This window comes from Crocodylus siamensis, chromosome 1, assembly GCF_052110815.1.
Source record: "Crocodylus siamensis isolate JL-2025a chromosome 1, ASM5211081v1, whole genome shotgun sequence".
Taxonomy (NCBI): Eukaryota; Metazoa; Chordata; order Crocodylia; family Crocodylidae; genus Crocodylus; species Crocodylus siamensis.
The window spans coordinates 274,828,100-274,853,871 of NC_143395.1; the positions used below are offsets into that span (position 1 = coordinate 274,828,100).

A 25,772-nucleotide genomic window follows, 5' to 3' on the forward strand; every position below is an offset into this window, starting at 1 on the left:
CAGTCCTTGGAACAGATAGCCTTGGGAAGAAAGGCAATGGTCCGACAGGGCTTGTGATGAATAACTTCTGGTGGTCGTGGAAGGGACTGAAGGGTAGTTCCAGCTGGCCCAGTGTGAGTGAGAGACAGGGGCCAGAAGAATAGAGGGCCTGAGGCACAAAGGGAGAGAGCCTGAGTCCATTGAGGGGTGGAGTGTGGGGCCAGAGCAGGCCTGAGGCCCACGGACAGAGAGACAAAGTTTGAGCCCAGGAAGGACTCGGTACTCGGGAGAAGGTCTGGTCCCAGGGGGAACCAGGAGGGTCCAGAGTCTAGGTTGCATCAAGGGAAGCTCCAGTGCCAGGGGCCTGTCATAGGGCAGAGAGTTGTGTTCAAAGATCATCCATGAGGCACAGGAGTGGATACTGGGGAGGGTGGAGCCCATGAAACTAGCTGTTAGGGCAATTACCATGAACACCTATGGTCATAAGAATAAGACTAGGTTTGGAAATTAATATCTAGGTGTGGTGGACAAATAAAGAGGAGAGGGCTCCAAGGGGAGCCAGGTTGGCAAAGGCTGAGCAGCCACCAAGGGGCATCGCAACCACCCCTGGGATGGGCACTTGCTACAGCATCTAAGTAACACTTGGGCATTTAAATGCAACCTGATTCCATCCCACCTAAGCACCTGAAAACCTGGTAATACAGAGGCATATCAGAGCAGCTCTGTGTCTGGGGCAGCAGGGGTCAGTGCCAGCTGCCATGGTGACAATCATGGAGGCACGTGGCGGTGGCTATTTTAGTGCCCCCAGAAAGGTAGTACCTGGGATTGCTGCCCCGTTGGCCCCCTCAGCTACACTACTTTTGTAACATTCCTTCAACTTAGCCTTCAGAATAAGTCACAAAAAGAACTGAGGAAGGGAACATATCCACTCTTTGCCATATTAGTTTTCCAGAGTCTCAAGAAGGGTGGGGTAGAATTGAGCTTAGATATCTAAGAACCATTTAGATGCCTATTTAATGAAACAGAATCAGGTCTCTATCTGCACAGTATCTTTTTCATGTCATCAGGCAACAGCGGGAGAGAAAATGGAAGAAACACTTCTTTATTATGCTATTGTCTCAGGTTTTACTGCTATGAAGTGCAGTCTTGCTCGCCTGCCTACTCTCACAATTTACATCTCCATATGTTTCATCTTCCACAAGGCTTTTTGGGTTTTTTTTAATTTAGTTGCTTGTGGGTGTTTTATTTTACTTTGGAACATTTCATCAAATATGATCTGTTAAAATGCTGACAATCCCTTCATGATTAACGTAACACTTCAGTGTTTTGACAAGGTGAAGACAAAAAATAAGGTATGTTTTCTGACAGAAGTCATACCATGCATGGCATTCCAGCAATTGAAGGCATGAAACACTCCTTCTTGGTAACTTCACTGCCCATAAAGCACGATGTACCATATTTACTGGATATCTGTTGCTTTTATGTGAAATCTGCAGGCTTAACAGTACAGATTCTATTTTTTACAAACAACAAACCCCGTTTGCACACAGGGTGCATATGGCCTGATTAATACAAATCATTCACCCCATTAGTATGTCCTTGTGATTGTAAACTTGGAGTAGTGATTGAGTTCACTTTTAAATCATTTAAACTCGGCTATAAAAACGCTTGGAAATATACCACAGATACTATTTCTGATATAGAAACTAGAATAGGGGCGGGCAATTATTTTGGCTGGAGGACTGCTTAACAGGTTTTGGGGGGCTGTTGAGGGCTACAAGGGTAGCTCCACCCCTTAACAGATGCCCCGCCCCCAATCACCATCTTGGAACCAGAAGTCCTGCCCCTAACCCTTGCCCCTTACCTCCAGAAGTACTCCTTTTGGCAAAGGGGTATATTATATTCTAAATATAAAAATCATTTACTACAATATACATTAATTTGATTTAAAAAATATTTTGTCCTGATTTATATGTGTTTGTAGCATACACAGAGGTGATTGAATAATAGCTTAAAATGAAGTCTATGTTATGGGGGGTATGGAGAGGTGGGGCAGTATGGGTGGTGGGTACAGGGTTTGTGGGGGTCTGTGGGTGTGTGTTTAGGTATGTGTGTATTTGGGGTATGGGGGAGGATGTGGCTGTCTGTGTGTGTTGACAAGTGTGGGAGGTGTGGATGTGGATGGGTATTGGGTTTGTAGGGGGCTGTGAGTGGGGGAGGGTGGCTGAGGGGGGCTGTGGCATGTGTAGAGGGGGATGGTGTGAGACAGTTTGGGTGTGGGGTGTGCATGGGGAGGTGTGGGTGCATATGCATGGAGGTGGGGGTGCACGTACTATGTATGGTGGGGTGTGGAACTCTGCCTACAAACACCCCCCAACACACATGCTCCCTCCCTTATTGCTCACAGCCCCTGCCACTCTGGCAGCACGCAGTTCCCAGTGGCATGGCCAGGACTGCAGAATGCAGCAGAAGCCAGCCTGGCCCCTGTAGTTTCTGGCTGACTCCTGCTGTGCTGTGTGGTCCTGGCCATGCAGTTGGGAACTAGGGCTATGTGAAGCTTTGGTGCCTGACTCAATTTCATGGAGATTCAGCTGGATTCAGTGACCAAATCTCTGAATCCAAATCAAATCAGAGGACCTTTTAATCTCTCTGAATTGATTCGGAAACCTCCAAATTGATTCGGACAGATTCGGCGATTTGGCCGTAGATACAATTTTAAATGATTCTTCTACATACCTTTAGGTAGCAGGAGCTCTGAACCCTGCAGTGCTGGGGCAGATGCAGCATCCCACAGGAGCACAGGGGCCTCCCCAGCACACTCAGCAACAGACCCAGAAGTGGACCAGAAGCACTGCATTTCCTGGTCCACCGGGGAGTGCATTGGGGGAGACCCCCCCATGCCTCCCTGGTTTGGTGACTGGTGACTCCTGGGTCTGGGGCGGCACCCGGAGCCCCCCTGCAGCTGATTGTTGGGCCGGGAGGAGCCCGAAGTGCACTCCCCTGCAGAGCTGGAAGTGGACCGGAACTACTTCCGATCTATTTCTGGGTTCACTGCCAAGGACACTGGAGAGCCCCCATGCTGCTGTGGGATGCTGCATGCATCCCAGCACCCCAGGGATCATGAACTGTGCCTGCTACCTCAAGGTATGTAGAAAAAATTTTTAAAGCTGTGCCTGTGTTTGAATTGCTGATTTGCCAAATCAGCACTGAATTGTCAGATTCGGATACGGCCAAATCAAACTGGGGACAGTGATCCGAATCAATGGATTGAATCAGTCCCTGATTCAGGTCAAATCTGAATCAGAATCAAATAGGGCCCACTTTGCACAGCCCTACTGGGAACCACATAGTGCCGGCCGGAGCGTGCAGCAGCAGCCAGACTGGCCCAGCCTCCACAGTTCTGGCTGGCTCCATGCCATGCTGTGCAATCCCAGCCATGCAGCCAGGAACCACCAGCCTGGCCCGGTCAGCACCACGTGGTTCCTGCACGGTGCAGCAGGAGCCACCTGGGAACCCACATAGTGCTTGCCAGGCCAGGCTGGCTCCTGCTGCACTGGTGATTCCCCCCTCCACCCTTTCTTATCTGAGTTTCCACTCTTGGATGGAGGGAGGGGAAACAGCCCCATGGTTGCCAGTTCGAAAGCCTCCACTAGGCAGAAGATTCTGGTTGGGGGTAGGCTGGGGCTGGGTGGGCCTTGCTGCTGCCGCTGCTGGGTCCCACTGCTGGTGCCTCATCAGATTTTAGATAAGCAGCCACCAGCAGGTAATAATTTTCTAAATTTTAGAGGGGCCCCATGGGCCAGATAGAATGGCCTGGCAGGCTGAATCCAGCCTGCAGGCCATATTTTGCCTGCCCCTGAGCTAGAAAGAGTAAAGAATCTTATGGGTTATTTCCATTTCTCATTTATTCCACCTGAATTCTCATCTAAGGATGGAAAAAGTCAGTTCAAAACAGAAGGTTCTCAAATCTTTGTGTTGATTTTGTTTTACAGTCAAACTGACATTGAAGTTTATCTACAGATGACCTATGTGTTTAAAACTTATAAAGGATTCTTCCCATTTCTGCCCTGGAGCTGAACAGCCAGAGGTCTTGTAAGAAAAATTGTTCTAGGGAGATTTTGAGCACAGTTTTGCATAAATAAGATTCCCAACTCAAACTGTGTACTTTTGCAGTTACATGTTTCACTAGACTGGGCATCAGTGAGAAAGCAGAGACTGAAGGATATGAAACAAAATCTTAATTGCAGTTGGGCTGACCACAACATCTTGGTTCCCCATCATAGAGTTGGTGGTTTTACATGCAGTGTTGTCATGGAAATACATGTACGAAATACTCCCCTTGCTTTGTCAAATCTGTATCTTTCTCAAATGGGATTTGTTTTCTTCACAGGCAAAGAGCTTGAATTAGCAGGACTTTGTTCCAAGAGCATACAATAAGCTCAACTCAGAATACATCAGCCATGTCTATACCGCTTCCATAGTGTTTTTGAGAATGGCCCTTTGTACTATGTTGTATACACCCACTTGCACTCCACATGCATCAAATCTCGATGTAAGGACATAAAAGTGCCCTAAGGGGAACCCTGCTGCTGATCTCAAGCATGGCAGAGAGGCTGAGTACAGCAGTGAGACACTCCTTCCTGGAAATTTCACTGCCTCAGTTTTGTCTGGCCTGTGTCAAGCAGGAGCAGAAACTAGAGCAAGAGCCAGGTGGTGTGTGCTCCTCAGAAGTGCCATGGAAGCAGCAAAAGGCATGCCCATCTTTCCCAGGATGTCCCCAGAATATAATGAACCCATCTTACGTAGTGTTTTCTATTGCTGTTTCCCTCATCAGAGGGAGGCCTTCATTTCTTACAGTTTATTTCACCTCATTCCTTTCAAGCAACATAGAGGATGTTGAATAACGCTGAGTTAACACAGCTGAGCTTCCTGAGCTGCCACCAAAATATTCAGACTTTGGAACCTAAATGAGTGGGTTCTCCTTCCGTACCACTGAACTGCTGCAGCAATCTCTCAAGTCAATGAGAACTGAGTTGTCAGCCTCTAAAAAACTTAGGCCTCTTAATTGGACAGTAGGTCCTCACGTTTTGAAAGCTTGGCCTGCAACTTTTGGAACATTCTCTTTCCTGATGGCTCTATTTCTTATTTTTAAAATACACAGAAAGTGGCTTTTTATAGAGAGTTAGTACTTTCTTCACTAGCGTACTCCTTTCAGACACGGAAGAAAAATTCAGGGTAGGTTGCTGTTCCACGAATGAAAATTCTGGTGGATTTCAACCAGGGTAATTTTTTAGTTCATTACTTATCTGGCAATGTAACCAACTGGCAAACTCAGACCAAAATTTACCCATAAGCTACAGGAACTTTTATAAATTCACAGAGGTCAACAAGTTACGTGTCCCTGCAAGCCGACATTGGCACCCATGGTGGACAGCTTGAGACCCTCTGGGTTAAAATCCGTGGGGAACACAGCACATGGTGGGGATCTACTACAGACCCCCTACCCAGAGTCAAGACCTTGACCAGGAGTTCACCAGGGAATTGGCGGAGGCTGCATGATCCCAGTGTATCGTTGTCATGGAAGACTTTAACTACCCAGACATCTCGTGGGAGGAGTGCTTGGCCAAATCCAAGCGGTCGCAAAGCTTTCTCTCATGTGTGGATGACCTCTATCTGACGCAGGAAATCTACGGGCTGACAAGAGGTAAAGCGCTGCTTGACCTCGTACTGGCAACTGGGGATGACCTAATCAGTGACCTAACGATCGAAGGGAAGCTAGGTGACAGTGACCATGAGCTGATCACCTTCACCATCTGCCATAAAGCTGGCAAGTCAGGCAGTAATACAGAAGTCCTTGACTTCAGGAAGGGTTATTCTGACAAGCTAAGAAGGCTTGTCAGAGAGGCCCTAAAAGGCCACAACCCAATGGTGAGGGGAGTTCAGGAAGAATGGTTGGTCCTCAAGGGAACAATCCTGGATGCTCAAGCAAAGTCCATCCTGTCTCGGAGGAAAGGCAGCAAAAAGGCACAGCAGCCCCCTTGGCTCTCCAGGGAACTGGAGGACCTCCTGTGTCCTAAAAGGAAGACCTACAAAGGACTGGAACAGCCACCAAGGAGGAATACTCTGCTCTGGTTCAGATCTGCAGAGAGCAAATCAGGAAAGCCAAGGCTGCTTTGGAACTCCAGCTAGCTACAAATATCAAGGAAAATAAAAAGTTCTTTTTTTAGATATGTGGGGAGCCAGAGGAAAAGCAAGGGCAACACTGGACCCCTGTTAAACCAGATGCGACAACTGACAACTGACGCCCAGGAAAAAGCAAACTTGCTAAATGGGTACTTTGCATCAGTTTTTCACCAGTCCCATGGGACGCCCCTGCCCACTGTGGGTCAGGGAAGCCTAGGCAAGGGAGAATCCTTGCCCTCTATTGAAGCTGACCTTGTGACGGAACACCTTGACAAGCTGGATACCTTCAAGTCAGCTGGCCCTGATGGGTAATACCCAAGGGTACTCAGGGAGCTGGCGAGCATCATAGCTCAGCCCTTGGCACAGATCTTCGAGAGCTCTTGGTGCTCTGGTGAAGCGCCCAATGATTGGACGAGGGCCAATGTGGTACCTATCTTCAAGAAAGGGATGAAAGTTGATCCGGCAAACTACAGGCCCATCAGCTTGACCTCTATCCTGGGGAAGGTCTTGGAAAAGATTATGAAAGAGGCCATCCTTAACAGACTAGCTGAGGGCAATATCCTGAGGGATACCAAGCACGGGTTTGTTGCGGGTAGGTCTTGCCTGACCAATCTCATTTCCTTTTATGACCGCATGTGTTATCACCTAGACCAGGGGGAAGACATCAACGTTGTGTATCTTGACTTTAAAAAAGCCTTCGATGTGGTATCCCACGATCACCTCTTGGCTAAACTGGCTAACTGTGGCCTCGACCTCACCATGACCTGTTGGCTGGGGAATTGGCTCCGTGGTAGAACCTAGAGGGTGGTGGTCAATGGGAGCCAATCGTCTTGGTGCGCTGTGACCAGTGGGGTCCCTCAAGGCTCTGTCCTATGGCCTATACTGTTTAACATCTTCATCACTGATGTGGACATTGGTGTCAGAAGCAGACTGGCCAAGTTTGCTGACAACACCAAACTCTGGGATAAAGCATCCAGACCTGAGGACAGAAGGGTGATCCAGGCAGATCTTGACAGGCTCAGGAAATGGGCAGATGAGAACATGATGATGTTCAACACTGAAAAATGCAAGGTTCTCCACCTTGGGAGGAAAAACCTGCACCATGCTGATAGGCTTAGCACTACAGATGAAAGGGACTTAAGGGTCATCATTGACCACAAGATGAACATGAGCCTGCAATGCGATGCTGCGGCTAATAAAGCGACCAAAACGCTGGCTTGCATCCATAGATGCTTCTCGAGCAAATCCCGGGACGTCATTCTCCCCTTGTACTCGGCCTTGGTGAGGCCGCAGCTGGAGTACTGTGTCCAGTTTTGGGCTCCACAATTCAAAAAGGATGTGAAGAAGCTTGAGAGAGTCCAGAGGAGAGCCACGCGCATGATCAGAGGTCAGGAAAACAGATCTTACAATGACAGGCTGAGAGCCACGGGACTCTTTAGCCTGGAAAAGCGCAGGCTCAGGGGTGATCTGATGGCCAACTATAAGTTTATCAGGGGTGACCACCAGGATCTGGGGGAACGTTTGTTCACCAGAGCGCCCCAAGGGATGACGAGGTCAAACGGTCACAAACTCCTGCAAGACCGTTTCAGGCTGGACATAAGGAAGAATTTCTTTACTGTCTGAGCCCCCAAGGTCTGGAACAGTCTGCCACCGGAGGTGGTTCAAGCACTCACTTTGAACGCCTTCAAGACACATTTGGATGCTTATCTTGCTGGGATCCTATGATCCCTGCTGACTTCCTGCCCCTGGGGCAGGGGGCTGGACTTGATGATCCTCCGGGGTCCCTTCCAGCCCTCCCCTCAAAAAAGCTTACACTGAAAAGGGAGATCTCACCACTAATAACATCTTCAGCTTTCTTTAGCATCTTGAACCATTCAGTCAGAGACACTGATTCTCTGAGTTAGTCTCTTGGAACATGTTTTAGAAATCCCTGAACAGCTGTTCAAGGCCTGTTTTCACATACAATCTCTACCATTTGTCATATCCTTCCTATAAAGGCAGAGGGCTTCAAGAAGTGGGATGACAGTGTTTTGAAGTATGCTGAAGTTGAACTGCTTGTAATTCCTACAGAGAAACACTGCCAATTGGCTGGAGTCCAGTAGGCTCAAGTGCTCCAACTAACTTTTGTTTGCTCCTCTTTGGGGAAAACACGGAGTCTGGGCAGTTTCCAGAAAAGACCCAATAAAGATGTGCACAAAGCTTGACACTTTCTTTCTTAACAGGGAAAAGGTGAACTTGCTGACAAAGCCAAAAGAGGTCTGCAGTCAGCATGACTTCCTTTCTCCAATACAAGGCTCATGGGATTTCTTGTTACCAATTACTCTGCATTACATGGAGCTAACATCTAAAATTTACTAGTTGTTTTCCAAAGACAACAAAGATGCAGTTCTTCCACTACAGATGGCATAATTTAAAAAGGCAAGCTGATTCCATCTCTGCATTTAGGAACCTCTATGTTAGTTATTCTTTCCAAGCTGTTATTTTGCACCCACTTCAGGCCCATAACCTGGTATCATTTTGGTCATTTCTTTCTGTAGGAGCTTTCAGTGACCTTTCCGTCTTCACTGCCCTGCCTATGCTCTCATCCTTGGGAAACTATTCATTTGTTTCTCCTACAGATGTCTTCCCGCTTCCTTCTACACTGTCCTCTAATTCCAGAAAGCTTTTCCTAAGTTTATGTACAAGGCCCCCATCTTCAAACAAGTCCCTCCTTAAGACTCACATCTGCCAGAGTGCCTCTGTGAAACTAGGCCACTAAGACAATCTTTTACACTAAACAAGGTAAAACAACTCGACGAGCCTTAAAATGCAATGCGTGTTTCCCAAAGACAAGAAAAATCTATCGTTGGAGCTAGCTGCAGATTTGGTCACTGCTCTGGAAACTTACCACTTCCAGAAAGTATGCATGACGCTCCAATCCCTTTGCTGTTACATAGCACAGTATATGTTTAACAGTGTAGTATGGGGTAAAGTTGTTTCATTGTTAAATAAAGTATGTGATGATATTACAGCTAGTTATGCCTAGTGTCTCTGTGACAGTCATATTCATGCAAGGTGAAACCAACCCCTGTACTGAGAGCTAGTGTAAGACCTCAGCATCGCCTCTATCTGACTTCACAGTTTAAATGGGACTTTGACTTTGTGCAGGTCTTCAGCAGTAAGGAGAATTTCACCCGAAGTAAATTTCTTTAAAAATGTAGAGACATGGGCTCAGATCCACAAAGATATTTAATCACCTAACTCCTATGGAACTCATTAAGGGTCAGAAACCCAGATAAACTCATAAATATTTTTGTGGATCTGGGCACAATTCCTTTCATGGGGAAGATATCAGAATACCATTCACTTCATTTCAGACTAATACTACAGCCAGTCAGAGCACACACTACAACATGCCATTGATGTTTTACTTGTCTGTGCAGTTCTCCACAACTTTTACACCATTCAGTGATGTAATAAAGTATCTGAGTGTGTTGTAGGCACTGCTAAGACAGACAACAGAAGCAACTGGCGATCAGCAGTAGATAAGTACCCTTCAGGCATGTGTGCAACTGCAGGTACCACACATAGTAAGGGGATACCCCAACCTCACATCGTTGCTTAATATCCTAGAATTCCTAACTGTTCGTAAAAGTGATTTCCAGGAATCTAATTACATCACTGATATGTTCCCTCCCGAAAATATTGCACCCATCTTAGTCAGTAGCTAGAAATGTTACTGTACGGTGCTGCAGCACCACAGGATTATAGGTGCCCATTGGCTGCCTCTTACTGGATTCTTCAGAACATTGCCCTTGGTACCTCTGCTGGAAACCAGCCATAGTTTGTTACTTCTCTGGCATAGAGACCAGGGTTAACTGTATTGTAAGCAAAAAATCAATGGGATAATTATGAAGCATGATGATAAATAAATGTTAATGAAAATCATGATTATTAAGTTTGCTAATAATATACAAGTTATACTTTAGCATGCAGGAAAAGCTTACTGTTAGCAAGTGCCGGTCCTTTATTGTTTGCTTCTTCTGAGTGTAGATTGCAGGGAAAGAAGGAAACGGAGGAGCTACTACTGAGATGGGGCCTGGCACCTTTTGCTCTCTGTTATCACCCGTGTTTCGTTGCTCTGTTTTTGAGAAAGAGAAAGAAACCATCAGCTATAGAGGAAGACACAGTCTCCACCTTAAATACGTGATAGTACAAATAAGAATTATAGCAATACTAGGGAAGATAGTTTGCAAAAGAGATAGAAAATAAGGTTGGCTATTTTTTATTTAGTTTTTTTGTTTGTATTATTACTATATATATGTATAAAATTTCGTATGCCTGTAATTAGCATCATAGTTCAGGGGACTGTGCCCCATCCCCGCATTTTTCTGAAAGACAACATTTTACAAGGTTAAAACCTTGATTTCTTGACCTGCTCCAGTTTTAACTGAAATCTGTTATATACTGCTTGGTATTTAGCAACTAAGATGCAGGTGACAGAAACACCTGTAGGCCACTCTTGAACATTCAGACCCTATAGTGTAAATCACGGTAAAGAGACTGATCTCCTGGGAAAACAATTAAAGTTAGATAACTATTGCAAAAGATGGCCTTCTTACTGATAAATGGGGATAGTACCCCCCACAAATGAAGGTTGCTTTCTATCACTGATGCAAAGAAATAGAGCAAAACTGAGAAGAAGAGTATTAAAGATCAAGAATCTTAAATACTGGGGAAAAATACTCAGAATAGAGTGGCAAGGAAACCCAGGATTATTAAATCCTAAAGATACAGAGAGACCCAGGATATAGTTGGTTGTTTCTGTTAATGTGAAAAATCTCCAAACTGAGAGAGACCTATACATAATGTGCTCATAAGGGATAAAATGTAGCTGTGGTCTCTCTTGATAGGTGAACACATATGCTAAGTATTACATGTAACTGTAAGGATCAGTTGGATCCATCATTGACCCTCACAGTGAAAAGCTTCAGCTGCACCCACAGACCACTGGAAAGTCAACTCTCTTAAAAAACATAATACATCAAAGACTAACAAGCCTTAGGTGTCCCAGAACGGGACTTCAACTTCTTCCCATCTGGCAATGAGAACAAACTAAAAGATGCCTTTGACTGCTGATGGCAGCTGCTCTGGCGAAGAAATATCAGGAGGTGTGAAATCTATCAAAGACATGTCACCATGGGTGGAGTGAGGAGAAGGAAGATTAATATTTCATTCCCTGGCTTCACAGCTGCATCAGATCCTGAGTGTACCATGGAAGGCTGATGCTGAGATAGGCATTTGACCCAGGATGATCTATTCTTGAGGAATCAGCTACGTCAACATCTCCCAGCGCTAAGGAATTTTCAAGCCCTAATGTGTCTCTCATTGCCAAGAACTCACAATATTTAATGCTACTTATAGACATTAAGGAAAAAAAACCAAACCACACTTTAGTGGAAGAAGCAGTGCATTACTTTGATTTGGATATGCAGTGTCTGTGTAGACTGGGCACTTCAGTGGGGCTTTTTGGCACTTTTATCCAAAGCTGATTCAATCGCCTGATCTATACAAACATTAGGCGAGTTGAGGCTAACTAATGCAATGCCTTTTCTGGGCATGTGCTGGGCTTGGTGCGAGAGTGAGCCGAGTTTAAGGTAAAGTGCCACTGCGGGGGGGCGGGGAATCTTTTAAACTCCTGCAACCAGCCTGTCTTTCAACAATCACTCAGTGAGCCTAAGCCTTTTCAAAACTGTTTATGAATCCATGTTAAAAGGGGGAATGTTTGGGTCTTTTCTTCTTCTATGTTCCATTTATTCTTGATGAAAATGTAGAATAATATTTCAGGCACATATAGCCAATGGAAGAGTAAGCAGAATTAACCCAGTACACTGTTGACAACATTATCAGCTATTTTCCAAATACAAAATGTTTACTACTGGTATTAAATAAATGAGTGAAGGAAGGATAACTTAATTTTCTGGTCTAACACTGAATTTGAAACAGCAGCAGTTAAAAAAATATCTTGTAACATGTAGATGATGAAAAATTTATGGAGGAAGCAAGTAAGAGATAATAATCATGGAACTACATGTCACTTTGAGGGGTAAATTTCAGAACACAGGTGTGCTTTAGAATATTAAAGTATGTTAAAAATGAAGTGTATCAAAGTATAACAAACTATATCTTAAAGTTGCTTAGTTGCTATTAAATATAAAAGGTGGTCAAAATAAAATTTGCTACTTGAAACTATGATGTGTTTTCTTTATTTTAATTATGTTGGGATTTTTCCTGTCCACAAGATGGCAGAAGCAGATTATTCTGATGGTAGAACAGTTGCTGTGTTGACTGGCTAAGGAAGAAAACCCTAAATTCTCTTTTCATTTTAATGCTACTATGATTGTAATCCCTTTTTATGTATCGTTGCAGTGCTGTTACTGCTGAGTTAAACCCAACAGAGAGGGCAAATCGTGGTAATTGATTGTTACATCTTACCCAGCTAATATGAGTGTCACAAATCTGATCAATTATTCATTGATTATATCATCATCATTACTAACAACAACATCTGAAGAGTAAGTAAATTATTGATACTGATGCCAAGAGCTTCTTTAGTAGAAAGAGGCTGCTACTGAACACTTTCAAAGGTAGCCTGCTTATATTCCTTTTTTGATTTTTCACAACAAAGGCAAAAAAATTAGTTTTATTTTCTGCTTGTTTTTATATTAAACATTCAAGTATGAACTGCCCTAAAGACTATCTGATATAACTTAAGAGACTTAAGATGGAACAATTGAAAAGAAAATGAAATATAAGTTTAGCTCTTTAAAAAAGAGCCCATAGTTTTTGTTCTTTGATTGTTTTAATTGTAAACAGATTGTAAATATCTATTTAATAATTGGGACAAATAATTAAACACAGTTAAACATTAATACCCCTATCCCTTTGGTTTAGTTGTGTATGAACACACCCAATACATGTGCCCAGGAAGTTCTCCAGTAAAATCCTGCAACTCCAGATTTTATGTAAGTGGAGTCTGGCCACTAGCCTGGTTGAACTGTGAGAGAAGTATCACATGAAAGTGGTTACCTCTGTGCAAGGCTCTCAGGTTCTGTTTGGCGTGGCAGTGCAGCTCCTCTACGCACGGGGGTCTGGTAGAGGGGAGGAAAATATTTCTTTGCTGATGCCAAGGGGCTCGGTAGTACACACTCAGTTTACTCTCTGTATCCAGGTTGGAGACAGCTGTAGAATCAAAACCAAGAGAATAGGACAGTTACCCTCTGTTACATGAAACTTAACTGAACTATCCCACAAGGGGTCTTACTTGGCAAATATGGTGGATACTTAAAGCGCCGTGTCACCTCTCCTCTAAGTAGGCAGTAGGAACAATTATTTTTGTAGTCTTTTCTACATAAGAGTACATCTTGGTATTTACCCCTTTCCTTTGTACATCACAAAGAGCTTTACACAGCTATCGTTATCAATGTTTATCCATTTTGGGTATATAAAAGCTAAATATTTTCACCATCATCTTACAAGTGGCAAAACTAAGCCACAAAATGGCTAAATAACTTGCTTCAGGTCACATAACGAGCCAGGGTCAGAGTGAGCAATAGAACTCATCCACCAACTGCAAATCACCCTCTCAAACTAAGAGCTCGAATCCAGCCCACCAGGCACTGTCATCCAGCCCGCAGGCGCCCACCAACAAATTGTACCCCACTCAGCCCTTCTGCGCACAAGGGTGGGAGCGAGGCACTCACTCGCCAGGATGCCCCAACATATCCTATTGCGCCTCACTCCCACCCTCATGCATGGAAGAGCCCAGCCCAGCCAGCAGCAGTTTCCGGGTGCGGCTGCTGCTGCCACTGGTGCAGCCACTGGGGGGCCTGCTCGGCTTCCCTGGCGTCCCACTTGCCCTGGGCAGCCGGTAGGTAAGCAGTGGGGGGCAGGGCAGGGTACATAGGTGGGGGTGCATGGCTTTGGCCAGCAGTGTGTGCGGGGGTGAGGAGCACAGCCTGCTTGGCCCGGCTCTATGATGAGGACTCTGCATGGCACGCCTGCAGCTCCTGCACTTGCGTGCCACCAGGGGAAGCAGCGGCTGGGGCTCCCCTCCACTTCTGGTGAAGTCCCAGACCTGTATGGCAGGGAGTGGGGAAGGCAGCCGGCTCCAGCATGGAGCTTCCTTAGTGGTGCACAAATGTGGGAGATGTAGGTGTGCCGCGTATAGCCCCTGCGATAGAGGTGGGTTGGGCAGGCTGTACTCCTCGCCCTCATGTGCAGCACTGGACAGAGCCATGCACTGCTGGATGCCAGTACCTGTGCCGTGCACGAGTGCCCCAAGCCTCCCTGCCTCCTCCTGCTGCTGGCAACAGGGACTGTGTGCCATGTGGGGGAGTGTGTGGCAGGTCCCCATACCCCATCCTCCCTGACACCCCACAAACCTCACACTCCCCATGTACACCCCCCAACATACCCTATGCCCCATACATATAGCCACACCCCCTCACAACCCCCACACCCCACCACATACTGCCCTAACCCCCAACCACACACCACATACTCCCCCCACACAATATACAAGAGTTTTGAGTTGTTATGCAATCACCTTTATATACAGTATGCAAACACAAATCATGACAAATATTTTTTATAATAAAATTAAAATATGTTATAGTAGGTGTTTGACTTTTAGTATATGGTTTGGCTTTTTTCTGGTTTCAAGATGCCAACCTCCCCTCCCAAAAGGAGTATTTCCTGGGGGCAAGGGGAGGGACTTCTGGTGATAAAGGTCAGGAGTTAAGGGCAGGACTTCCAGTCCCAAAATGTCGGGGCACATGTCAAGGGGCAGAGCTATGCATGTGGCCCTTGACGGCTCACTGAAATTCATTATGCGGCCCTCCAGCCAAAATAATTGCCTGCCCCTGAACTAAGCTATGCTGTCTTGTTGCACCATGTTGTCTCCTTGCTACCTTACAACACTGGCTATGATTTCACTGCTTTGCAAAGCATGAAGACTGAGAAGACTGTATGAGCTTGCTAAGCAGATTTAAGTGCTACTCATCAAAACATGCACCTTTAATAGATACACTGAGTTACGAGGGACAAGAAATTTAATTTCACTTCAAAGAAATTTGAAAAGACTTCCTTTAAAATACTTCTGATCTAATGACACTTAAGGAACAACAGAACTTCTCAGGAAATACTGTAGGCCCTGGGGAGAAATTCTGTGTACCCAGTAACTAGTTTTGCAAGGAACAAAATCAGCAAGCAAACAAGCATGGAGCCTACCATGGAAGAACACAGCAGATTTTTATCACCATATTCAACAGCCCATAGAAACAAGTAAAACACTTTGTCTACTCCCATCTCTAAAACTCCTAAGCTCCAGTGCAAATGGCCTGTATGATCCATGCTTTCTGGTAACTTAATTCTTTGCAAGTAATTTAGTAATTTCAGGTTTCTCCCATAAAAATAAGAGTCTTAGCAATTGATCTGCTTACAAAGCAAAGATCACAATGCTTGAAACACAACTAAGCAAGAAGAATCACACCCTCTGGCTACTGCAAGCAGACTGGGGGGAAGAAGGGAAATAACATGTGGGGTCCTTTCATCCCAAACAGGGTGCCATTAAGTCATTCCAGAGGTGTTATCCCAGTCAAGTTAAACATCTTATAGCAAACCAAGAGAGAACATATTTTCTTCCTTTCTCCCTCCTCTCTTTCAAAAATAATCAGAAAGGGGAGCACAGTGAAAAGACATTGTTCTCTTCAACAGCTGACTGATGAATGCTCTGGTTCAGTGACTCAGTTGTCAGTCAGATGTCATCCCCCCCACCCAATTTTTGATAGGGAAGCCATTACTTAAAGCAGCAGATGTGGAAAAGAAGTTAATTCACTCTATGTAACCAGTGATAGTATACAAAGTGAATTAGCTCACCAAACTCATTCATCCTAATGTTAGGGACCTCACTGAATACCTGTTTGGGTAAGGCTGGGGAGAGACTTCCCCAAGGGGCTGGGCTCAATCTTACCCATATGTCTGCTTAGTGGTTTCCCCGTCCACACAACGACAAGTTTGCTGTCTGACGCCAAGTATTTTTTCTTCCCCAATGGTAAGAACACATAAAAGGTGTGAAACTGGTATCTTCAGACTGGCAGCAGGGTGAAGGTTATTGGCTTCATATCTCCTCTGCTTTCCCCAGTAGACTCTACATGTAACAGCAGAGACTTCCTGCAGAATTTGACAGATTAAGAACTGCAGGATATGGCTAACAATTATGAATTTCCCAGGACGCTCTTAGATTCCACAGGGAGTTCCAGCCAACAGCAAATCTGTAAACTATAGTAACTATATTCCACTCATTCTCTACTCTAAAGATACATGCTATTCATTATCACAAGCTGTACCCTGGAGACACTAACAAAATGGCAGGCACAAGCAGTCCCTTCATTTTCCCATAAGAATTGCATGGACAACAGCTCAAGGAATTGGGCATAGAGGAGCTAAAAAAATGAACAGAAATTGTTATCAGCTAATGAAGTGGCCACATATATTTAATCTCAGTGGGCCAGAAGCCTGAAAAACTTCACTTGTGCAGAGTTCTTCTCAACTTCAGTGGCAATTTTATATTTAATACTATATTTAACTCCATGATTTAAAAAAATACCCAAAGGGCAGCTCCCATACCATAAGCGGCCCTGTAAAAAAGATTACTTCTTTTTGCTCTTTGCAGAAAATGGTATATATTTTTTCTTGCTGTTTTCTGTTTGTTTGTATTGCATGCACTGGCAATATCCTACACTGAGATAACTCAATGACTGGCAGATCCCTCCCCTTCCAGTCTCATCTAGCATGGCACCTACAGCCCATCAGCAGACCCACTGGTTAGTTAGTGCCTGTGAACAAATGCTCTGAGTCCAAGCTAGTGAACACAACTGCAAGAAGTGGGGTTTGTTACCATAAGAACTTTAGGACAAACGACATACAAAAAACTAGAACTCTTGGTACCAGAATGATACCTTTTAGGACAAATAATGTATTTTGTACAAAGGCCTAGAGCCTGTTGTCTGTATTACAATAAACAAGTAACCAGAGTGGCAGGACGATTGTGTGGTTCAGGATGACTACCTGGGATTCAGAAAATTTTTATTTCATTCTCAGCTCTGCCCCATATTTTCCATATGAGCTGATGGCAATTATAAATCTCCCTAACGTCAGTTTTCCATCTATAAATTGGTGTCAATAATGTTTCTTTCTTCCACCCTTTCCTTTGTCTTCTCTACTTTGATTGTAAGGCGCTTGAGGCAAGGACTATGCTCATGCGATGTAGTCTTGAGCTTGGTTGTAGTCTTTAGTCACTATTGTAATGCATATATTATATAAATAAAAAATAGTGCATTGACTGTTAAACCATAATCCTCTAATTATTCTTTGCTACTGAAACAAACTGAAAAAATCCACCATAGATATAAGAAATACCACATTTCAGTCACTGCATATGGATTTTATTTTTTTTGCCTTGATTGGTTTGGGACTCTAACAGTCTCATACAGCCTGTTGTGTTAATTTGACTCTGGAGTTAGGCAACAAAACAATGAGGGACCATTCAATGTATATGCAGCTGCATATTATGCATCCTCTAGTTATGGTAACAGAGGATGGTTTTATGTCAGTCTGTCCAACATTTACCTAATCTCCCTAGAACATTTTACAGTTTTTCTAAATGGAGATTTAACAAAAGTTGATAATGTGTATCTATATTTATAGCCCCAGGGGCAGATTAACGCATAGGAAAACTAGGCACATACCTAGGGTCCTGAACTGCAGGGGGCCCTGGTTGTTCCCTCCACGGTGGCAGCACAAATGGGCCTGTCCGCCTCCCTTCCCCTCCCCTCCACTGGCCTCACTGCCAGGGTGGCTGCTTCCTAGCAGTGGCTCCAAGCCCCGCTCCCCACGGGTGGCGGCTTTGGGGTGGGAAGGGGGTCTCGACCGGCCCGGGGCTCACAAGTTTGTTTACCGAGGGCCCACTAAAGGGTTAATCTGGCCCTACATAGACCCCTTTCTTCCTCTGCTATTCCTCACATACACTCTCCTTTTTTGGGCTTTTTTAAAATCACACTGTAGCTGAGCTGAGTATGGATGCTTGAAGGTAGTAGAGCTTAGTGCACTCAGGCATGAATCTTCTAATAATAACAACACAAAGGCCAAGCAAGAAAGATTTCTGCTCTATTTATTTCAGTAGATCCAGGGGGCTCACCCCACAGCTCTGTCTGCTTCTCTAGACATTTGCCTTCCTCCTTTCATCAATTTCTTAACTTTCTTTGTATTTATTATTACTATTGGGTGTCAGGAAAAATAATGTCATATGCTTTCTGGTTCAGGGAGAAGGCATTATTTGTTGCAAGGTGTGAAAAAGGGCAGATTCTGTAGGGGATTTTAGTAGAGTGAGAGGAAGGCGCCTACATTCAAAGGGAAAGAAAGCCCAGCGCTTTAATGCAATGAATCACTGCACAGCAGAAACAAAACCAAGGGCTGCTGAATCCTTATTAAAGTGCATAGCTTCCCAAAGAAGGAAATAAAAAAGGATCAGACTAATGAGTAAGCCTATTCCAGAAGCCAGAGCTGAATTAGTCTTCTGAGAAGCTCTAATGATAATGACCCTCAAACCTTTCACTCACTATAAAGAAGCCAGAAAAAATAAATCTGGAAAACCTAAGAATTTCCCCCCACATCCCTCAAAACATTTCCAAATGAAAAGCTATTCTTTATAGTTTGATGGCTGGTGGCCAGGTCCTCCTGAAGTCCACAACAGGCAGATGTAGTGGGTGGGGTTGTGGCTGAGAGGTAATTTTTCTCCTTCACTACTGTCCTGCTTTCAGGAAAAGGGCCTTTTCATTTTAGTGAGTGATTTTTTCCAAGCTTTTTTTTTCAGTTCACAAAGGCAGCCTATTTATTGTGCAATTACAAAAACAACAAGGCTGTACACCAACTGAACTTTGCATATCTTTGTGCCGCTAGGGAGGGTCCCCAGCAGTAGGGTTGGGTGAATCAGTCTCCTCTATCCTGCTGCATGGGTTACTAGTATGTTACTGACCATAAAGTGTATATATAAAAGATCGTAAGAAATGCAGAAAATTAATTTTGAGAAGGACCAGTCCATCTCAAATATAAGATAATCTGGGAGCATGTCCAACTTCAGCACCCATATTATTGCATAAATGTTTCATTGAGGCAAGTGCTGAATCTGATGTGAATTTTATTTATAGCCATGAATATCTCTAATGATCCTTTTTTCCCTAAGCACTTGTATCTTTGCTGTCACATCCAGGGCACCAACTCTACATTGCTGGGGGAGGAAAAGTACCATCTCTTGTTTGCTGTGCATGCCCCACATTTTGTGTAACATATCAGCAAGATTTGGTCTTTCACAGCTCTTTTCTGCAGCAGCTCCTCTCTTCCTTCCTGTCACACTGACTGTACCATGGATGTCCACCTTTACCCAGAAAGTGAAGCAGGTGATCAGCTTGATGCAGCCATGAGGTAAAAGAGCTGCTGGGAGCCGTGAATATTTTTAATGCCCTTTGAGAATTTGCTAGTTCTTCTTAAGGCATCTGAAGATTTCCCAAGATGTCAATCCTAAACAGATCTCGTCTAATACTACAAAAATGACTGATGAGAACTGCAAATACTACATGGTTTTTTCCCTTTTCATTCACAGTTCATAAGCACTAATGTAGAGGGCTTTTTTGTGAACAGGAACATTTGGAGAATGGCTGTTCTTTGTGAATAAGGTTACTCAGTCTTCATTACTGTTATTAATGTATTTTATTCATCCCATCAAGAACTGCTCACAAACACCCTAGAGGCGTCAGGTAAGGCTTGCCTATTTGCTACAGGAGGCAGAAGACTCCATGTACTTTCTTCCTGCAATAACGTATGAGACAACCGTGTTTGGATCAACACCCTGGATCAGTGCTTCTGAGATTCTCTGGTCCTGGGGAGGTTCCAGCTATAGTTTGTCTGCTTATATGTAGTAGGTATCACACCTAAGGAATAAGATCCTGTAATTCAGATGCCCTGGACCACGGGGCCAGTACTGAATCACCCAATCTCAGTATCTTAAGCAGAAACTTCCTGGAGCTCCCACACATTGGGATCCATACTTTGGTTTGTAGTTTAAAGTTTTGAGGACTGGTGATAGCTGAAGGACTTAATGAGCCGGCTCATGGAGGGTTTTCTAAAGCAAATACATTTTACTCGCAAACAAAAGTATGGGTCACCATTTTCTATGATTCTAAAACATGAGAGCTACAGAAATTTAGGCAAAGAATCTCCAGTAAGTGCACACAAAACCCTTCCTCAACTTCCTTACCACTCTGAAACATCTTTCGGATTTGGCCAATGTCTTTGGTTGTCTCCTTCTCCTCTTGTGCTCACTCTTGCTTTTTTGTTTTGATTGGAGAAGGCGCTATTAAGAACAGACATTTTATAACTTCTAGTAACCTCTAGCACATAGCCATGCTGGTCACCCTAAAAGCCCCCATGATGTGATCAAGGTTTCTTAGCTATCATTCACTTAGTATTGAGACCAGCATTTCTCAACTTTTTCTAGACTCTAGGCACATCTCGACAGACTCAAGGCACCTTTTAGAAAATACAAGCTCTTAGTTTTCACTAAGACTATAGAAAAAAATAACAGAGCAACTCTTCTGTTGCAAAGAATGCAAAAAACCACAAGAGATCAGAATGTTTTTGATGCTCTGGATTCCTATATGAAATCTCTGGGTCTCTCTTGTGAATCATACATAGGTTTTTGCATACCTCACAGTGCTAATATCGCACAGCACCAGTGGCACCCATAAAAGGATTTTGCAACAACACAGGATGCCAGGCACCCTGGTTGAGAATAACTGGTCTAGACAGGAAGATCTGATTGCTTGCAGATCTGTCCTCTCCACAGCACATACAGTATATCATCAGAGAAAAGCCATTCAGTGGCAATAATCCATCACTGTTCAGTTTTGTTCATCCTGTTCTAACCCTCATTGAAATGTCAGTCTAAGATGGTGATAAGAAATCAACAGCAAAGGCCTAGAATCCTGAAGTGCGTGTTCAGGTGGCTAACCCATGATAAAGGTCATGCTACTGCAGTTTCATCGTTCCTGGTACCCAAGCTAGCCAAATTAAAGCTAGCATAGAATGTTGCAAACACATTTCTCATCAAACGTGTGAGCACAAAACAAAATGGAGTTTGTAGACTGAGGTGTGCTGAACTCTGAACTGCCACAATTATTGTTCCTATTTTACATACAGGGAACTGAGAGAAAGGGGAAGAAAAATTAAGTGATTTGGCAAAGGCAATATAGGATATCTGCGACTGAGAACCAAGAAAGAAGCCTAGGTATTTTGACTCCAAACTATAAGACCAACCATGGCTATGTTCTTAATCCTTTGTCCTTTCCTTTTGCCAACTGTGACATCTTTCATGTCAAAACCACATTCTTCAGGTTTTTTTTACACACCCTAGTGACATTTTTCTATCTCATATTATGCCCCATGTATAGTAATAATAGCTGCCAAGGTGGAAAGAAATGACGAATGGACAAAATGTCATTAGTATTCGATGCTCAGTTGTCTGGAAAGATTAAAATACTGGATAGATCATAATTTGGATGTCATTTTTAGTGTGAGGATCCCTGAATTATGCATTTATCTGCCATTCAGATAACTGTAGTAACAATATATGCAATTTAAAAGGGTCAGACTAGCAGCGGTGATTCTTCTATATGTAAGAAGATTGTGTTGTTAAGCAACATATGCTTAAGTGGCGGGTACTGTGCTCTAGTTTCATATCCCAGTTCTGCCACTTTCAGGCACCATTGCCTTCATGTAAATGCATTTTTCAAATCTGTGCCTTCACAGAGTGAAATAATTTCTAGCAGGGTTTGCTTGAGCCTGTGTATCGGAATTATGTCATTAAGGGATGGCCAACAACCACCCCGACATGCATTTTTTATTTTTAGACCTTCATTCCTAGAAAGCAACCCTGCCCAGTGGCTTCTTTCTCCGCTTTTATTCCTATTCTTCAGTCTACGTCCTACATTGTTTCAAAAAATAAAAGGCTGCAGCTGGTTGGGCATGGGCTTGTACTCTGCTGAGAGTGAGAAACAGAGAAAGGTTTGTAAAAGAGAGAAGTTTTAGATTTGGGTGTTTTACTAATGGATATACCTTTCTAACCCCTAAATAGGGGTGAAAGTAAAAGTGGCATGTATACAGAGTGCACATGTCGCAGTTGGGGAGCAGGAGCAGAGGGAGCAGGCTGCACGTGTGCCATACACACACGTGTACCCCCTTACCTTGGTGGTGGAGGCAGCAGCTGCGGAGGAGACAACAGCAGGGGTAGCAATGGCTGATTCCCCCTAAGGTAAGTGGGGCAGAGGGTATGGCACAGCTGAGGTGGATCTGGAGGGGAAGCCCTTCGGAGCCCTCTTAGCTCGCCCGATAGGGGGCCACAGTCCCGAGCCGCATGCGGGCAGAGCGCGCGAACAGTGCGCGCAAACAGGCTTGCTCTGTAAGGGCGCACTGGCGTTTGCATAAGGTGGGCACGAGGTAGCTGCCCAGAGCGGCACCTCCAGTGACCAAAAGCAGTAGGCGCAGCTCTGCAGACATGGTGCAGACGTGGAGTGTGGCTGCCAGGGGCCCTGCCCTGGCACTGCCGCCTGCCATGGGGTCTTCTGAGGCCTCCACCCAGACAAGTTCATGGTGGGGTCGGTGGTCCCTTGCCCCGCTGTCTGTGGGGGGGCGGCTCGGTGGGGTCCGGGGGGGGGCCTTGTGGTCCCCTTACCTGTTCCACCTGTGCACGATTTATCTCTGTTCTCTGCAGGCCCGGTTGCCCACTGTACAGCCCCCACAGGAGACGCATCCAATGCAGGAGTGGCAGAAGGTGTCCAAATTCAGAGCTGCTAGGCCTAGAGTGGTGGAAGCTCCCCAGGTTCACCTGGGGAACAGGTCTGATGCCCTGGCAGCTGTGACAGAGAAAGACAGAGAAAATGCCTCCAGCGGGGAAGATGCCACTCCATGACAAGGAATGGGCAGAGAACGAACACCAGCAGGAAGAAACGCCGGGTCCTTGTCATTGGAGACTCCATCCTACAAGGACTGGAAGGTCCCATCTGCCGGCCTGACCCCATGGCATGAGAGGTCTGCATCATGCCTGGGGCTTGGGTTACAGACATCACGGAGAGGATCCCAGCCTATATCTGACCTGCAGACCAGTACCCCATGGTTGTCATCCATGTGGGAATGAATGACATAGCCAGGGGCAACCCTGACCGCATTATGAAGGAATTTGAGGCTCTGGGGGACAAGCTTAAGGAGACGGGGTGCAGGTGGTATTCTCTCTTCTTCCAGTGAGTAGGCGGGGATGGCGACACGAGGACTGCATTGGCAAGGTCAACTGGCCCCTATGCAGTTGGTGTCACCAGGCAGGCCTCGGGTTTCTAGATAATGACCCATGCTTTCGGGTGGGGGACTTGCTGGGGCAGGATGGACTTCACCTCTCTCCTAAAGGCAGGTGTGTCTTCTCTTTCAGGTTGGCTGATCTTGGACGGCGAGCTTTAAACTAGCCTCGCTGGGGGAGGGGGCCACAGGAAGACGAGGAGACACCACCTGAGCAAGACAGGTGACAAATGCAAGGAGTGCCCAGGTAAGAAACAGGGGTCCAGACAGTCTCCCAAATCGGGGGGTGGCACACGCAGCTAGGCAAGGCCTGAAATGCCTATATACCAATGCTCGTAGTATGAGGAACAAACAGGAGGAACTCGCCCTCAGAATAGCCAGTTCACACCCAGATGTAATAGGGCTTACAGAAATGTGGTGGGATTCCCACGACTGAGCAGTTAGCATTAGGGGCTATAGGCTTTACAGGAGGGACAGAGAAGGAAGGAAAGGTGGAGGTGTGGCGCTCTATGTCAAGAAGCAATGCACATCCTCTGCCAGCAGAACGGGGTCAGAGAAGGGGCAAGCTGAAGTGCTCTGGGTCAAGATACAAGGGGGCCGTGGGGAGAGGGATTTAACGGTGGGGGTCTACTACAGCCCCCCAACCAAGGCAAGGAGCTGGACTGGGAATTTTTGGGCCAGCTTGCACAGAGGCACTTAAGGCAAGGGATGTAGTTGTCATGGGTGATTTAAATTACCCAGACATCTGCTGGGAGGAACAGTCAGCCAGGTCAAACTGTTCCAGGAGGTTCCTGGCTGACATACAGGACCTCCACTTAATTCAGGAGGTGCACAGTCCCATCAGAGGACATGCTCTGTTGGACCGGTGTCCTGGCCATAGGTAAGGGGCCTCCAGGTTCTTGACCATCTGGGTGACAGTGATCATCGCTTGCTGGAATTCACCATCCAGCACAGGGTGCCAAGGGCCTGCAGCAAGGCAGTAGCCCTAGACTTCAAGACAGCCAACTTCAACGAGTTGAGGAGATGAGTGGGAGAGGCGCTGGTTCCAAAGAGCAGGGGAACTCAGTGCCCAAGAAGACTGGTCATTCCTTAAGGAGACGATACTCAAGGCCCAAGGGGTGAACATCTCAACAAGAAACAAGGGGGGCAAGAGCGCCCAAAACCCCCCTTGGCTCACCAAGGACGTCCGGGAATGCCTGACTGCCTGGCATACACCTGGTGGAAGTGGGTGCTATCTCCTCTGCTCGGGCCTGTAGGGGGGCTATCAGGAAAGCTAGAGCTAGGACTAGCGTCCAAGATCAAAGATAATAAAAAATTCTTTTTCAAATTTTTGGGAGGATTAAGAAGGCACCGGGTAATGTGGGGCCCCTGCAAAGTACGCTGAGCAATCTGGTGGTTGTGCCAGAGGAGAAAGTGGAACTCTTTAACCAATTCTTCACCTCCGTTTTCTTGTGGAGGGACCAGGACTTCCCCACTGTGATGCAAGACAGACTCGAGGGGAATACCTCCAGACCTCAGGTTGGGGAGGACAGGGTTAGAGAGGCTCTAGAGAGGCTGGATGTGTTCAAATCAGCGGGTCCAGATGCTCTCCACCCCAGGGTGTTGAGGGAGCTAGCTGGGGTTATTGCAGGGCCCTTGGCATGGCTTTACAAGCGCTCGTGGTACTCGGGCCAGGTGCCAGATGATTGGAAGATAGCCAACATGGTTCCCATCTTTAAAAAAGGGAGGAGGGAGGACCCGGGCAACTATAGGCCCATCAGTCTTACCTCGATCCTAGGGAAACTCTTCGAGAAGATCATCAAGGAGCACATCTCTGATGGGCCAGCTTCAGGGATGATGCTCAAGGGCAACCAGCATGGTTTCATTAGGGGCAGGTCATGTCAGACCAACCTGATTGCCTTTTATGATCAGATCACAAAAGCACTGGATGCAGGTGTCGCCGTGGATGTAGTCTTTTTGGACTTCAGCAAGGCCTTTGACACCATCTCCCACGCCATCCTAATTAAAAAACTAGGCGACTGTGGCATTGATGCCTACACAGTCAGATGGACTGCAGATTGGCTGAAGGGTCGCACTCAGAGGGTGGTGGTGGACGGGTCATATTCGATGGGCCGACAATGCGAGGTCACAGTTGGCAGGGCTAACTGGACCTTGTCATGCATCCACAGGTG

The 25,772-nt window shown here is 45.6% G+C and overlaps 1 protein-coding gene across 3 annotated transcripts in view; it reads right to left on the reverse strand.

Moving 5' to 3' along the window:
- The window catches only part of NHS (NHS actin remodeling regulator), a 359,633-nt gene that overhangs the window by 30,584 nt on the left and 303,277 nt on the right, over positions 1-25,772 (reverse strand). For all 3 annotated transcript variants that reach the window (XM_090062941.1, XM_090062947.1, XM_090062955.1), the window contains exons 2-3: positions 13,231-13,383; positions 10,149-10,282 (exon numbers count right to left, since the gene is read on the reverse strand). In XM_090062941.1, the coding sequence (XP_089919067.1) occupies positions 10,149-10,282; positions 13,231-13,383 (287 nt within the window). The remainder of the gene's footprint in view (positions 1-10,148; positions 10,283-13,230; positions 13,384-25,772) is intronic.